The sequence below is a fragment of the Scardinius erythrophthalmus genome, assembly GCF_964197995.2.
Source record: "Scardinius erythrophthalmus genome assembly, chromosome: 8".
Taxonomy (NCBI): Eukaryota; Metazoa; Chordata; class Actinopteri; order Cypriniformes; family Leuciscidae; genus Scardinius; species Scardinius erythrophthalmus.
This window is the reverse complement of record NC_138228.1, coordinates 45891864-45908620: the sequence shown is the minus strand read 5'-3', so window position 1 is coordinate 45908620 and position 16757 is coordinate 45891864. Positions and strand designations below refer to the sequence as shown.

Sequence of the window (16757 nt, the reverse complement as noted above, 5' to 3'; positions counted from 1 at the left end):
ATCAGCAGGATTCAAAACTGTGGTGTTGTATTAGGATATTCAGAACATATTTGTGTCTTTTTATTGTCATTTTTGTCTGAATATTGTCATACTGGTTATGTTAAAAACTGGACTCTTTTATTGCTACGTTGCAAGAATGAGAGCAACATTCATTTAGCAAATACTGTACATGAAGAGTCTGACACAAGACTGATGTTGACTGCCACACATGGGCTCTCATGACATGACACACTTTACCGCTTCACGTAGTCGTGTTTCATTTCATGCATGTCCAGCAGGCTTGAATTTTAACTACAAGCGTCATTCATTTTATGTCGAGCTGGCTTTCAGAAAATTGCGTCATCTAATGTGCGTGTGCATTTAGTGTAAGTTCATTATTTGGTCATTGGCTGAGCCCTGGGCTTTCTTCTCTTTGTATGCAGATATTATGGGGATCCTTGTTACTTAGTGATTAAAGTTACTTAGTCTTTCTTTCTTTCTTTCTTTCTTTCTTTCTTTCTTTCTTTCTTTCTTTCTTTCTTTCTTTCTTTCTTTCTTTCTTTCTTTCTTTCTTTCTTTCTTTCTTTCTTTCTTTCTTTCTTTCTTTCTTTCTTTCTTTCTTTGTGTTTTGATGCCTGTGTGCTTGTGCAATCTCATGCATGCTTGTCATGGCAGGGAAATTCCCTCTTGGCTAAAGAGTGGTCAATGTCAACTGAATGAAGTTTGTCATGATGCTGCTTCACTGTCCATTCATACCACATCCATTAACCCCCACCGCTGCTGACCCAGCCTGCCTCAGGAGGGGCCGCATGCCTGACCAGGGCGAACGGAGGGAGAGAGGGAGGGAGGGAAGATGCCATGCTGGTTAAGTAGTCAGCAGTCTCACACTCCCCCTCTGTACTCCTGAGGACTGAAATAAAGTGACGAGTATGCAAGTGGGATGTTAGTGTTAGCACATGCCTTGGCCCGATGTACTTGTGCTCTTTAAGAATACGACCCTCTTCCTTGGCCCGGAAGGGCAGGGTGAGTTCAGTGGCCGCTAGTTTCCCTATGATAAAATGCTGACTGGCTTCAACCACAGCTGATGGCTATACACGCACAATTCTGACTCCCTAACTCTTACACAGACTCACACACCACCAGCTGTTAATACATCATGGAAAAAAAGGCATTCACCTTTGCATGTCAGAACGAAAGCTAAAACATAATGACTTTAGTGTGATGTGCAAGATGTGGTATGAATCATTACCACACTTGCATATTCTCACATGCACACGGACTGGCTCTCTTTTCACACTCAGTCGCAGAGTTTACATTTACAAATGCACTGGCACATGAACATGTGCAAACACTCACCAACACAAAAGCACAAGCTTTCTCCTTGCATGGAAAAACAGTTGCGTGCTGTTAAAAAAAAAGTGCTGATACTTGCAGCGGGGGTTGCCAAAATATCGTGCTATCTTGCAAAACAATTTCTCAAGACAAGCTCCCCCGAGTTCAGTCAACCGTGAGTGTTCAGGCCAGGGTGAACGCATCTCACTGGCAAAGACCGTAAAATCCACGCAAGACATGTTTACTGCTTGTCTGCTACTTTAGTCTTCTGGAAAAATGGATATGTGCACCTTGTGGGTCCCATGTTCTGCACAAAGTGCCTGTATGAGTGTAAAGCTCTGACAGACTGGCACAGATGATAGTTTCTAACGTGTACGCGTCAATAATGCGGAGAGGCCGTAGACATTAAGCACCTGATCCCGGATTGTATTGAGTCTTAAATCAAGATAAGCAAGCTGTGTCTTGAAGACAACGGCTAGTACAAAAACAAGCCCGCCTTCCCTGCCCCCATTTGCTTTTTGACTCTGTTTATACAAAAGTGATGAATGGTTGAATTCAATCAAGAGTCACACAAAAGTTGTTTAGAGTTCAGTCTAGATTATCTGATTTACCCCGGAGACATGTAGTGCATGAAGAGACAATAGGACCAACACAAGAGCAGGACAGCCTCGATAAACACACTTACATTCATTAATTGAATTGCTAAAATAAGACTGCATATATGGAGTTAGCACGAAACGATCTCCAAGTACCCACAGCGAGTCTGGAAGCAAAAGTGTTTACGTAAAAAAATTGACTGTACGAGCTCAAGTCATTCACAGGTATGAATCATGTGTTGTGGAGCAGCACAGATGTTAGAACGGCCTTATGGCCAAAGATAATCTGCTACTAAAACGGCTAATGCTGTTCCAACCCAGCCAGTTTTGCTGTTCCAGAAGTCTTCAGCATCTTCTGAGGGCTCTGCTGAAAGGGGCGTAGTCAAAATGCTTGATAATTGGGTCACTCCTTTCATCTTTGCCCAAAGACTACTTAGCACAGTGAAATGAGTCAGCAACAACACGAGAGAGCCAGGGGTCACCTCCCACTCATTTCGTCCTAGAGAAATAGGCCTTGATGAGGATATTTCGTCTTCCCTTTCTCCTTCATTCTCACTCTTGCCCTGTGTCCGTCTCAAGGTTCAGTGAGTGACAGGAATGTCTGAGGATTGGGTGGGTTGCCTATTGCCCACTTTTATCTGATTAAGACACTGCACTCTCTCATCCCAAACCCCTGCTAGGCCCCGCTCACACACCCTTGCTTTAGATACCAACACACTGGGCACTAGTGCAAAAGAACTTTCCACGCATTATTAGGTGTGTGAAGAGATTATAATTCAAGCAGGCAGTCATGTTTGCAGCCTTTCGAGATAATGTTTTTGAATATGACTTAGATTCCCAAGTTACATAACAGATATGTTTCTTTTGCCAGGCCTAAGCATGCCTTGCTTACCTGACAGCTGTGCAAATACAGACCTAGGCAATCAAGGTTAGTCTGATGTGGGTCTCTGGATGTGGGCCAAACAAATGACTCAGCCTGAACGCAATTTTTATAGTTTGTGTACGAGTGTACGAGTCACTTCAGAAAGAATTTACTAACGTGAAGTGTAGGGCATGCAAAAGCTTTAAGAGGTGACTGGGTTAATATTTGAAACTCAGAATTGATTCATCAGACTCAAGCCTTGAGACAAAGATGAAACACTGTTATATCAGAAAGTCTTTCCTACTGTTCATGAATGACTCCCCCTTCACAGAATGTCCACTGGTTTAATGACTCCCCTGTCAGAAATTCTTTCTGGTGAACACACATTTTTATTGTTCCCTTTAAAGTGTAGTCATCAAAGGGTAAAGGCAGGTCCTAGCCTTTATTCATTCAAGTTATTGGCACAAGGTAACAGCACAAACAAACTCTTTCCGAATCGTTACATGCGTCAGAATGACTGAGCGATACGTCAGAGCCGTTTTCGCTATAGCATACTTGCGAAAGCCGTCCTGACCCACTTCACTGTGTTTCAGTTTGAAGTCTTCCCAACAGTTATCTCTGGCCCTGCTTCTCTGAACTTCAAAAGACCAAAACAAAAGCAAAAGACACAGCATGTCCCAGAGCAGGGAAGAAATAACAACCACAGTGTATTTTTTTCCAACATTTTACAGCACCCATTTTCTCCCCTATGTTCCATGTCTCTCTCTCTCTCTCTCTTTTTTTTTTTTTTCTTGAATTTGTCTCTCTACCGTCTGTGGGCCACATGGGCTCTTGCCTCGTCTCCCTGGCCCCTGATGTGGCGTCTGCCTAGTGCTGTCTTCTCATCCCCGCCGCGTGCTACAGGCTAATTACTGAGTCACAGCCCCTGCCGAGCTGACTCCAGCACCCACCCCTCCTCCCATAACACATTAGCCCTTCCCAGTCCCTCTGACGCTCTCTGGTGGGCTCCAGACCGCCTCCTGGGTGGTGGGAGGCCCTTGAGGTGAGTAAGCCAGCCGGACCGGTGCCTGTCTTTCCATGCCACTCTTGTTTTTTTTTTGATGTGGCTGTTTTGCAGATGTCTACCGAGTACAACGGAGAGACACAGAGTGTGGCGTTGGGTCTGGTTTTGAGATCAGAGCGGCATCCCGACTGGTTCTGGCTACGTGTCTCACAGTTTAGGGAGGCAGAAGAAGACCTGTTCCCAGATTCAGCTCTCCCATCGGTGTATGCTCTTTCACCAAGTCACCTGTTTTAGGGCTCAGTAGTCAGAGCTGGTTTTGTAATTTTCCTACTTTTGTCCCACCTCTTTGAACACATTTCCTACCTTAGAGGCATATTGACGGAACGCTTCTGGCTACCAGTCCGGTTACATATGGGATCTTAAGCTGTTCTCTGAGGTCCAGGTGTTTGGCTGTAGCTAGGTTTACAGTCTCTCTCAGTTTGCGAGTGCTACTTGATGTACAGCTGAATAGAAGGCACATGATCCTTGGCAGTCACAAGAGCCGCCACAGCTGGGACGCTTTCTCGTTCAACCTTCTCCCTGCTATCTACATACTTCTGACAGAGAGGCTCTGCTCGGGTGATTTAGGGATGAGGCAGTTAAAGGCGTTTTGTGTAGGTGTCTGGACCGGTTCCAAGAGGCAGTCATAATGAGGGCTAGTCTTTGACTCTGTTCACTTACACAAGTAGAACATGGTGGAATTCGACAACTCGCCCCTTTCTCATAAAACCACATAGCAGGGTTAGTCTGATTTCTTTTTTTCTTTTCTTTTTTTTACTTCTGAGAGTGTGCAAATGGAACCTGTTTAAGACATTTAACTATTTCTTACACAGTTACAAACTGCTGAAACTTAATTTGTCATGCCACTCTGCTTTTCACTGCTTCCGCTTTCTGACACATTTGATGTTGACATTTGTCACCATAGAGAATTTTACTGAAAAGATGTATCACTTTGATGATGCTTTAGCACACCGTTGTGTTCTGCAGTGTGCTGTGCATTTCAGAACATTGCATCTTCTTTTCCAGCCTTCCATTCATCTATTTTGGGCTTGTGAACTCTCTTCATTGTTGCAGCTGTGGTGCTTTACTCTATGTACAGTTAATTGTGTAATTGGTCCATTTAGAACTGAACTCAAAGGCACATTGGTTTTTAGGTCACAAATACAGAACAAGCTCACAGAAAAATCCCATCCACATTAGCGATTGTAAAACAAGGCAGGAATGTGTGGTTCGATACATAAAAACAATGCGGTCTTTGGGGAATTCATTTACCGAGAATGCATCTGTTGGCCATTGGCTGGATCCACAATGGCAGACAACATTAGCCATTAGCTTGCTAATTGCATGCAGAACTTTCCTTCCTTCATTTCCCTGGTTCTGAGAGCTGCTTGCTCATAAACTTAGCTCAGGCATGACTGACTACTCTAAATGAATTCACTTTGATCAGAAATGCTTTTGGACTTATTTATATCCAGTGCTGGAAACATGTCTTTTTTTTCCCCCTCATGAAGTGCTGCAATTTCAGGTACACTTAGAGGACGTTATTGGAGGTTTCTAGGAAGAATGTCGCTGAAAGTAAACTGTTTGTCAAGATCATCATTTGTTTGTTCAGAAGTCTAAACAGTATGATTCACTGATCCATGTGCTCTTATGGTCTTTTCGAGGTGTTCACTCCTGCAATGCAGTTATGCTCTTTCAATTTGCATGCTGCACACTGCCTCCGCTTTACTCTGCAGTATGCATAGTAGCATTGCTATACGTATCTCTGTAATGCATCGCATGCCAGTTGCGGACAGTTCAAAAGCATGATTGCAGACGGAAAAGAAGTTGATAAGAGCTAGGTTGTGGTAGAGCAAACGGTTATGGCTTGTCAGCAGCAGATCTATAGGTACCAGTAGTGGTATCGTTTCAACCCTACTAGACTTAACAATTAATTGTTTAAAGCAAGAACTTGTTGAAGAATGCCCATTTTACAGTGGCTCCTGTCAGTCATTGTGATTTGAATGCTCACTGTGTGATTGGTGATGATTATGATTGGTGGTGTTGGGTATTTATATGTGTGTGTGAGTGGGTTAGACCATCTAGTGAACCCGGGGCACCCACTGGCTGGGTCTCTAAGAATAGCCACAGTGTTCCAGGGCGGGAAAGCCCCCGACTCGTGACCTCGACAGGGTGGACGGGCTCTGCGTGGCCTTTGGGAGCTCGATCGTGGGCCGCTGCTATTCCTGTCTCGGCCCGGCCCGGTCTGCATGCTTTCAGATGGAAATCTAAACAGTGGGCAGAACAAGCACTTCTCTCACTGGATCCCCCACCCTAGGCCGTGCCTTGTTCAGCACAGACCTGCTGTGTGAATGGCCCTCCTTCATGCGGGCCAGGTTTAACAGTCTTGCTGTCTAACACTCTGTGAAAGATAATGCGAGAGATAAAGAACTGAGGGTGTTTTATGGCCCACCCTGACACCCTGCTGAGACACACATTTGTCAAAGGCCAGAACCTGACTTTTTGCGGGTTGAAATTTTTTTTGTTCTACACCCACGAGCAACCTTATTTTCAGACTGGACTTTGATGGCATATGCATTTCTGAATTGAAACAGAAAGAAAGAAACATGTGGTGAGATATGCTAATTTGGCATACATGCACAAAGACACAAAGCACAAAAAACATTTAGAAGCTTTAATACTGCCCAGACTATTGAAGGACTCAAATGAGCTATTTGGCTTTTATTACACACCCACTCGCTGTCCCTCACACACTTTAGACAGACCCCGGACACACACACAAATGCGGACACACACATAAATGCAGACACATTCTTTGAAGTGTGTCTAATTTTAGAACGAACCATTAACACTGTCATCAATGTGTGATCTGTTAGGCTGAAGACTAGCCCTGGCTAGATGTGTGCAAGTCATTAAACCTCTGAATGTACCATGGAAAACACTGAATGGACTTGATTGGCGGGACCCTGTGGTCATGCCAACAGTGATGTCATCCCTTTGGGGACTCCATTCATGTTGTCTTGGATGCTCTCACATTACAGATAAGTGAATCATCCGACCCCACCCCACCCAACTCCTTGAGACCACCAGGGCCTCATGACCATAATCACAATTTCACAGCCCTCTACTAATGCACAGATGAGACCGGCGGATTTGTACTCAACCCCACCACCCAGTACACACCTGTACCTTTACTGTACGTTAAGAAGGCTTTCAGGCCCAAGATCTATTGGGCCTAATGTGGTTCAGTAGAAAGAATCACCATGGATTCATATTTACAGCTATTAGCGATGTTTAGTTACTCTCTATGGAAATTGATATAATCATCATTTCATTCATTGAACTTCACCTGCTGAGGTATGCATTTGCTTCTTAGACAGATAGTGTTGGTTCCTTCAGTAAAGTGCCATGTGATAGCACGTGGAAAGCTGAATTGAAGATTATCACCATTTATAGTAGTCAAGAAAGTTGGCAAAAAGTAAAACAAGTTTACTACATTTCAAGTATTTAAGTGAACAATATCTTTATATGAATGTAAGTCTTGAAATGGATCATAAATCGAACTAAAAACAAATCACAAAGCAATGTGATGAACATTTAATTCAATATTTGCCTTCAACAAAAAAGACACAGGAGTTAAAATGAATCTGTGATTCATTTATTTAATCAGTTAATTTTATATTTAATCAGTGAATCATGTATTGGCATGAACTACGAGAACTGGATGATTAGTAGATTGACTTCCAATTGTATATAAAAGTGGACAGAGCATGTTTGATTGTTGCCTCAGCGTGATTGGTCAATGATAATTCGAGTTTGCAGAATACCCACAGAATATCTTCCAGCTCTCTGTGCATGCAGATGAGATCTGTTGATGAAAAGCATGGAGATTAGAGTTTTTCTTTGAAAACAACTCACTATCCTTTTGTTTCAGGTTGCCTTGCAGATACATGGTTTTTGCCAAGTTACATTACATTAACAGAAAAATAAACTCTTGATTTGATTTTCATAGCATGCTCAAACTTTATATTTTAATACACAGCTTGTAAAAGCTGTCACTTTTTGTCATCTAAACATATAACCATTTCAAATCACTTTTTTATTGTTCACTAGGCACTTTGCATTTGTCAGTAATATAAAAACCTGTCATTCGTTAAGCTGCTGTGTCATATTTAGTCCAAGTAAAACATGTTTCCTTTACCAGGGTCTTTTTTTGGCAGTTCTGGTCTTGTATCGCCTAATGTGAAAATGGGCCTCTTCTCTAGTGAATGAAGCCTCTGACGTCCAGATGGCTCTAATGCGCAATTAAACACTGTAAATGGAGACTGCAGCATCTCGCTCTAATCCAATCACACAAGAGCACTACATTGTTTTTCTCCATCTAGACACTCTGCATAATGCATCACTGCAAATCCTTCCCTGTTCGAGTCAACCAGGGTAGCAGATCGCGAGAAGGAGAGGGAGTGAGGTTAGGAGGGACAGCTGTTGTGCATTCTTGGCTGGGTTATGTCGTGATGTGGATCGACAACACCGAGTGCAAACCCATACGGCGCCCAGGGCTGGCAGTTTAAAAACCGCGCGGAGATGCCAGAACATCTGGGTGTCAGTAGAAAAGCAGTCGCAGACAGTGAAAAAAAGACACACGAAGTGTTCGCTCTCCACAGTCTGGACTGTGCATTTAGCTCCCAGACGAATTCATTGTGCCTGAGTCACAGTCTGACGTTTTCTGACGGCCACCAGTAATAGAATAATCGCCCCTCACCGTACATCCAGCGTGTCTTTGATCGCATTACGCTCCTTTCGGCGGATTCTTCGCTTGGCTCTTTGGCATTCTTTAGACCCTTAGGGGGTTTTCTAGACCCTTTCTTTCTCTCGAACTGCCACCCCGGCAGTCCTAATTGGATCAGTGGAAGTCATCGGGTACTGTTTAACTCATCAAAGACCTCTCTGTGTCCTGCTGGGTGCCCACGAGCAGAGAGGGCGAGCTTTCCAACACTGCAGTGTCTGTTCGACACCCTGCAGCCTGCTGTGACATCATCACCCTCTGCCACGACCTCTGACCCCTAACTATTGACCCCTGCCAACACAGGCCCCTCTGTCAATGGCTGGACATGGAGATGGGACAGCTTGCTGGGCAGAAGGGATTGTGGGAAGGTGATCATTGATGTAGAATCTGACCCGTGGCACACGCTGTGTGTTAGCAGACCCTTGGCTCTGAGAAGCAGTCTAGGAGGTCAGGTTGGAGGTGGATGGTGTGCATATGGCCAGCAGACATGCAGGACAACTACAGTCAATTGTGTGATGCTGAGGCTGCTGGTTTTCTTGCGGTATATGATTATGTAGCTCTTGCAGTTCTCTGATTGACTAGCATTACCTCCGGAGATGAATTTTGTGGAATTGAAGCTCAGGCTGCAGACGTCTACATGTATGAGATGCTGGGATTTTATTTTATTTTATTTTATTTTATTTTATTTTATTTTATTTTATTTTATTTTATTTTATTTTATTTTATTTTATTTTATTTTATTTTATTTTATTTTATTTTATTTTATTATTTTATATTTAAATATTTTATATATTATATATATTTTATTATTTATTCATTTATTTTTATTTTATTATTTATATGTTTTATATATATTTTATGTTTTCATATAGTTTATGTATTTTATTAGTTTTTTTTAGGAATTATTATTTTTTTTTTTTTTTGTGAAATGTAGTATATCTGCAGTTAATCTGATTTGGGAATGTGTGTGATGGACAATGACACATGTTGTCTGTGTTTGGTCCAACAGATCTGGAGTGTGCGGATGTTCCTTTACTGACTCCAGGAAGTAAAGAAATGATGTCACAGGCTCTTCTGGCCACATTCAGTGGCTTCACCAGGGAGCAACAGCGACTCTCCATCCCTAAAGGTCCTAAACTCTAAAGCACTTATATATATATATATACATGTAAAAAAAAAAAAAAAAAAAAAACACCTCTCTAACTGTTTTTAGAGTAAATCTTATATTAATTTTTCTTATCTTATTTCTGTTGCTCTCTCTCTTAAAGGGAAAGTTCACTTAAAAATGAAAGTACTGTCATTATTTACTCACCCTGTTCCCAACGTGTATAACTTTCTTTCTTCCATGGAACACAAAAGGAGATTATACGGGTTTGGAAAAACATCAGGGTGAGTAAATAATGACAGAAGTTTAATGTTTTAAGTGAACTTTCCCTTTAAAAGACATGCTAAAAACACATTTGAGAACTCACTGATTATATTAATGACATTGGACATACTTTCCTACTTGTTCTTATTTATCGGATTCATAGGAGGAGGAAATAAATGATAGATAGAGAGAAAAGAAGATAGAGGAAACATGGAAAAGTAACGTATTTTCCTCGTTTCTGGCCCAGTATAGGCTGTTTTTGAAATGGCACAATCAGATTGCCTAAAAAGAGATCTTGCTAGATAGACACATTGCACCCTGAAGCAGCAGAGGTTATGAATTATGCTTCCCAAACTATGGCAGACCGCAAGATGGCTTCGCTTGCGGTGTGTAGGGTGGCTGAAGTCTGTGTCAGGTCTGCGTCTGTCTGGAAATAGCTGAATGCAGTGAGCATGTGCACAGTCGAGAGAATGAGACGGACAGAGATAGAGATAGAGTTGGTGTGCAAGCTAAAATTACAGGCGTTTCAGTTCCTCCCATCATGGCATCAAATTTATAGCGAAGTCAGCTGATAATTTCCCATGAGCCACCAGACCTGCGACTAAAATATTGTATGCATCAGCATGACTAGTGCACAATATTAGACCGTTTATAGTTCTGAGGCATAGCAAACTTACTTAACAGACTCTTTCTGTAGATGTTTATGAGCAATAAGTATATAATATATGATGCAGTCTGCATATGCATGTAACTCTGAGTTGTCTTTTCACTTTGACTACTCTAGATCCCCGCGAGTGGACAAACGCCCATGTGAGAGAATGGTTGACCTGGACGGTAAATGAGTTCAGTCTGAAGAATGTGGACTTCCATAAATTCAGCATGGACGGGGCCAATCTCTGTGCGCTGGGAAAAGAGCGATTCCTGGACCTGGCTCCTGACTTCGTGGGTGATATCCTCTGGGAGCATTTAGAGATGCTGCAGAAAGGTAGACATCCTCACCGCCTCCACATCTGCAGGACCGCCAAACACACCAGTCACATTTTATAAATTATATATTTTTTTATATGTCTATATAGTTTTATAAAGTTTTTTTTTTTTTTTTTTTTTTTTTAGTACTTCAACTTTAAATGAGCAACTAGCTGAAATAAAACATATTTTTTATATATTTTATTTTAGTTAATTATTTTGCTTCAAATAATGCATTGTTTATGGTTTTAGTTAATGATAATAACCCTGTCTTCAAGAAATTATTATATTAATGGCAGTAATCTGAATGTTAGATTCAACCAGTAATATCATATTAATATTACATGAATGATTGTTATTTTATTATGATATTATTTTGTATATTAAAAAATATTATAACAATTTAAATTTTTATTTTATATATATATATATATATATATTCATACATTTTATTTTTGTTATACTATAGCTCCACCATTCATTAATTAATCTGACTGTAGGCTGTTTATGGTTGCCAAACAACTTGACACATTAATATGGAGTCCATCTGACGTAGTCACGGGTGTGAGTCTCTCCAAAAGCTCAGAATGCAGTTCATCCTATCAGAATTTTGAGTTTTGTTTTTTATAAAGTGACTTGTACAAAAGAGTAAGCTAAGCAGTACAGTAATTCATCTTCAGCAAAAAAATATAAATGGTAGATTCAGTTTTCTAATCCATGCTGTGATTTGTCAAGAGGTGTAAGAGGTGTCACATTTAGAAAAACCTGTAAAGTAAACGCCACACTGACATGCAGATCAAGGTAGTTTCTGTTGCATTGCCTCGCACAGTCGAATCTGTTGTTTAACAGCTTGGGCTTTCGAAAGTGTTGCATGGTTTCAGTGTGTGTTGTTTTCTTCACACAGAAGACCCGAAGCATTTCCCTGTCAATGGTCTGACCTCCAGTTTCCAGGAATCCCGCTACCCCTCAGACTACTTCTTCAGTGAGTATCTGCCTTTTCTTTCAGTTTGCGTCATCACAGTGCCCGAGTACACGTTCACCGCTTCTGCCATGACTATAATGGGAGATGATCTAATGATCTGTGTGTGAAGGAGATTAAACCGTCCTTAATGCCTTCCTTAAAGGAAGAGTTCATCCATAAACGTAATTTCTACCATTATTAACCCACCCTTATGCCATTCAAACATGTATGATGTTAAGTACACTCAAAAAAGAAATTCACATAAACTTATCCATACAGAAAGAGTTGTTACTGTCAAGCAAGTAAATACTATAAAAGCAGCATGAAAGTGGTTTCAACAAATAAATTCAACACTAAAAACTAAAATCAGTTGTTTTCAATGTTACAAGTGAATTTAGGCATCACAACATTATAATATTTTTTTATTCACTAATATTAGTATCAGCATTTGCAGTATTTTTATATTTAAAAAAATAATTATTGTACTCTAAGTGAGCGTTACATGTAAAACATTATGCAATGAGTACAAACAATTAAATATCTAATATTGAACGATGCAATGAAACAAAAAAAGAATACTGTTTGATAACAAGAATGCTATCTGCTAATTTAATTTTTTTTTTTTTGCATAATAACCCTGGTGCAGACAGCCTTTGGTCACTATGAACTGTCATTTTATGGAAAAGGTCTATGTAAATCCTCTTCTTTTCAAATCTTTAACTCTTCGTCTTCCTTTCCTCCAGACTATGGCATCGAGCATCCTCAGTGCGTGCCTCCCTCCGAATACTCCGAGCCGAGCTTCATAACCGAGTCTTACCAGACCCTTCACCCGATTAGCTCAGAAGACCTGCTGTCACTCAAATACGAGAGCGAGTATCCAAACGTTATTCTGCGAGACGCACCTCTCAATCCACTGCAGGGAGACTATTTTTCAGTCAAACAGGAAGTCGTGTCACCTGACAACATGTGTGTGGGTCGCATTAGCAGAGGTGAGTATGGGCCAAAGGTCATGTGTTTCGATGCTTTTGAAACTGTGAGTTCATGCGAGATAAAGTTCGAGGCATCGTTAAACGGTCTGGGAGACAAAAGCGAATTCCTCTCGTCTTAGATGCATGTTTACGATCTCGCATCGGGGCTTAAATGTATCCCATCAACCCTCGCAGTGATCGGCAGTGAAAACAAACTCTTCTCATCTCGCATTACTGCAGTTAATGCGCCAATTGCCAGGGAATGAAGTAGACCGTTGGGTTTATTTGTGGTCCTATCACACACCATCTCAAGATGCTCTCGACTGCCTGCGGTGGGGAAAAAGGAGAGAAAAACAAAGATGTTTGCTTCAAAGTGAGAGATGTTTGAAGCCACAGAGCGCTGGTAGCAGTCTTTTGTGTCAGCGCGTCCTGGTGAGGTTACGGTACTGGGGTAGGAGGTGTTTTTGTGAACCTTAGGTTCTCGTAAGGAGCGAGAGGTGTAAAGCGTGAAAAGAGCGTTCCGGTTTCTCATGAAGTAACTTTACCTCACGTACGTTTGGTTTCACTCCCACTCGTCGAATAAACAGCCTGCCTCGCTCTTCATGGTCTAAGCGTCACGCAGCTGAACAAATGATCCAGATTTGGATTGGACATTGAGATTTGTCAAAGGCGCTTGTATATTATTGAACAACGCAGAGATTTAGGCTTTCGCCCTCTAGGTACACGCAGGCTTTATGTGCAGTAAATCCCAGCTTTGTGTTTTTTTTCCTGCGTGGGAAAGAATTTGTGGTGCCACCAAACTCGCATGTGGCTTCAATTTTTCAATTGAAGATTTCAGGATCAGGCCCAGCTCTGTATTATCTTTCATTCTGTAATTGACATTCACTCGAGGACTGGGCTTTCATCTCCAGTTTGGCCCAAAATAGAGAGAAGCAATTTGTTTTGATTTTCTTCCAATTAGAGAAAACCCAAATATTTCCACATGGATATTGTGTAAGAGAAACACAGTGTGGTGTGGAGCGGTTCTCGATTTTTCCACGTGGTTGGGTCTAGACCGCTTGTGAACTTCCCTGGCTGGTGTACTCGCGAAAAACTTTACACCCTCTCTTTGGTTAGAAATATAAGACCAGGGTCCTCATTTATTCGAGCCTAAAGTTCAGGAATGCCATCTTTCAGCAAATGAGCACACTGTAAACAACATTGTTGGTTTAGCTTAAAGTACGTTACCTGGTTGCCTTAACATTTTGAGTTCATTGAAATGGTTTAATCAACAGAAAATCGAAATATTATGTTATCTGAACCACATTAATTACCTAAGTTGATTTGACAAAAGAAAAATAATTGTGATGATAAATCATGACAATAATTTTTTACAGTGCAGATGCTTTGTGATTTGACATCACTTAAAGTAATTCATGGATAATTCTGTGTACATCTTTGTAAACTCTTTAAAAGAAAAGTTTGTCATAAGTCACTGTTCTGTGAAGATATTTTGAAGCATGCACATGCTCCTCTTTTCCATGCATTAGGTCTGTTTGAATTTGTGGATTGGAAAATGCCCGTGAATAATGTTTAATGACTCTGAAATCTCCATCTCAGGTAAGCTGGGAGGTCAAGATTCGTTCGAGAGCATCGACAGTTTCGAGAGCTGTGACCGGCTGACGCAGTCCTGGAGTAGCCAGTCGTCGTTCAACAGCTTACAGAGAGTTCCCTCGTACGACAGCTTCGACTCGGAGGACTACCCCACTGCACTGCACGGGCACAAGCCAAAGGGAACCTTCAAAGACTACGTGCGGGAGCGCTCGGACCTCAGCAAGGACAAGCCGGTCATCCCGGCAGCTGCGCTCGCTGGGTACACAGGTCAGCATTAACATCTGCCTCTCACAACCTGCAATTTGGGTTCAGTGCATTAGACAGAGAGATATCCAAGCTAATCAAAGCCGCCAAGAACAACTTTATGGAAGTTAATGTGGTATGTTTCAGTGGTATTATCGCTGCATGGCAATACAGTGGTATTTTGGTCATGTACAATGGTATTTTTGAAGCATGGATTCAAATATGGCACAACTCACTTCTATCATTTATAAATGGTGATCACACAGTCTCACAGTATATATCACCATCTGATGCCATATCATGGTCCTGCCACAGTAATTTAAGGGATAATGCATTATATGGTATAAATCATATCAAAAGCCTTATATGATACATCTATAATATATAGAATATTGCATACCATGTCATATCAAAAACCGTATGTTTTTGTTCATATATCATACCATAAATCATACTGTTTTTCATATCGCATACCATATAATATCAAAAACCATATGATATGATATATGGAATATTGCATACCATATCATATCAAAACCCATATATGTTATTCCAGACGTTATACCATAAATCATACTATTTATCATATCACATATCATATCAACAACCATATAATATGATATATGGAATATCACATACTATATCATATCAAAAACCATATGAAATGATATATAATATGATATATGGATTATTGCATACTATGCCATATACTGTATACCATGTCATATCAAAAAACCATATGTTATTCCATTTATCATACTATAAATCCTACTATTTATCATATCATATCATATCAAAAAACATATGATGTTATTTAATATATTATAATATGTACCATATCATATTTTATACCATATATGTTATTCCATCTATTTTATCATAACCTGAACCCATACCATATACTTACACACGTCAAATAAAATGAAATCTCTTTAATGAAAAACAAAAAAACAAGAAAGAAAACTGCCATTTTGGAATCGCAAGTACGTGTGTGTTTCCTGCTAATCGAGGCGCCTTGTTTTGTCTTTCTGGGACGTAGTTGCTTCTGGATCAGTGACAGGGTTTCGTGCACTAGTTTTGATGCATTGGTGCACTTCGTAACCGCAGAGCCACATTTGTTACAAGACTGTAAGAATGTCATTGCAATCTTTTTCTCTGCACAACTGCTGCAGTGATCAACCTTATGAACCAGCTAACATGCCACACCCAGGCTTTCTTCAAGCTCTCTCTCTCTCTCTCTCTCTCTCTCTCTCTCTCTCTCTCTCTCTCTCTCTCTCTCTCTCTCTCTCTCTCTCTCTCTCTCTCTCTCTCTCTCGTCACTGCCACCAGCTCTCCGTTTCTTTCTCCGCTGTTTTCATCTTGTTCTCCTTATCTGCGGCCCACATCTCAACCCATTTCCCAGGTCGTCTTGGCAACAGCACAAAGTGATAACAGCCCTGTGCACTTAAGATGAGAGCTCCTTTATCGGCCCATCTTCGAGGGGCTTTTTTAACCTTGTGCCTTATGTCTCAAACCTACCTGCTCATGTCATATATCTGAGCAGAAAAAAAAAAACACTCCCCTACCCTAAAAGAAAGAACACAGGGCCCACTTACTATGTGTGGCACATTTCATTTCTATTTTAGGTTCTTTTGAACTTATAAAGAGCTGTGTTGCACACACCTGAGTTGGTTGTCATGTGGAATTTTCTATACTAGATCCGAGCTTAAAAAAAAAGACATATTATGGATATTTTATGCAGCAGACTGTACATTGTGCATTTATTTGTACCTGTCTTGTTGGGGTGTTTCTGTGTATGTGCAAGAAAGAAAGAGAAATAGATATATATAATTTTTTATTTTATTTATTTATTTATTTATTTTTTATATGGACTGAACTACCTGTTTTCACTAGTGTTACCCGCAGTGTCAACAAAACAGGCTTCAGAGTTCAGAGATGAGGTAGATAAAGCCAGCTAGTGACAAAAATGATCCACTTGCTCGCAGAGCTCTGAGGTTTTCGTGTTTGTCATCATTAATCACGTATGTAAGTACAAATCCATCAGATCTGTGAGGAGAGCA

The 16757-nt window shown here is 40.8% G+C and overlaps 1 protein-coding gene across 9 annotated transcripts in view; it reads left to right on the top strand.

Annotated features, from left to right (window-relative positions):
- ets1 (v-ets avian erythroblastosis virus E26 oncogene homolog 1) overlaps positions 1-16757 on the top strand; it is a 53659-nt gene that overhangs the window by 30108 nt on the left and 6794 nt on the right. For 2 of the 9 annotated variants that reach the window (XM_081371977.1, XM_081371981.1), the window contains 6 exons: positions 9607-9726; positions 9957-9986; positions 10751-10951; positions 11840-11914; positions 12637-12882; positions 14461-14721. In XM_081371977.1, the coding sequence (XP_081228103.1) occupies positions 9607-9726; positions 9957-9986; positions 10751-10951; positions 11840-11914; positions 12637-12882; positions 14461-14721 (933 nt within the window). Of the gene's footprint in view, positions 1-3455; positions 3812-9606; positions 9727-9956; positions 9987-10750; positions 10952-11836; positions 11915-12636; positions 12883-14460; positions 14722-16757 lie in introns of those variants that run through there. The other 7 variants (XM_081371976.1, XM_081371980.1, XM_081371978.1 and 4 more) reach the window with 5 other exon arrangements.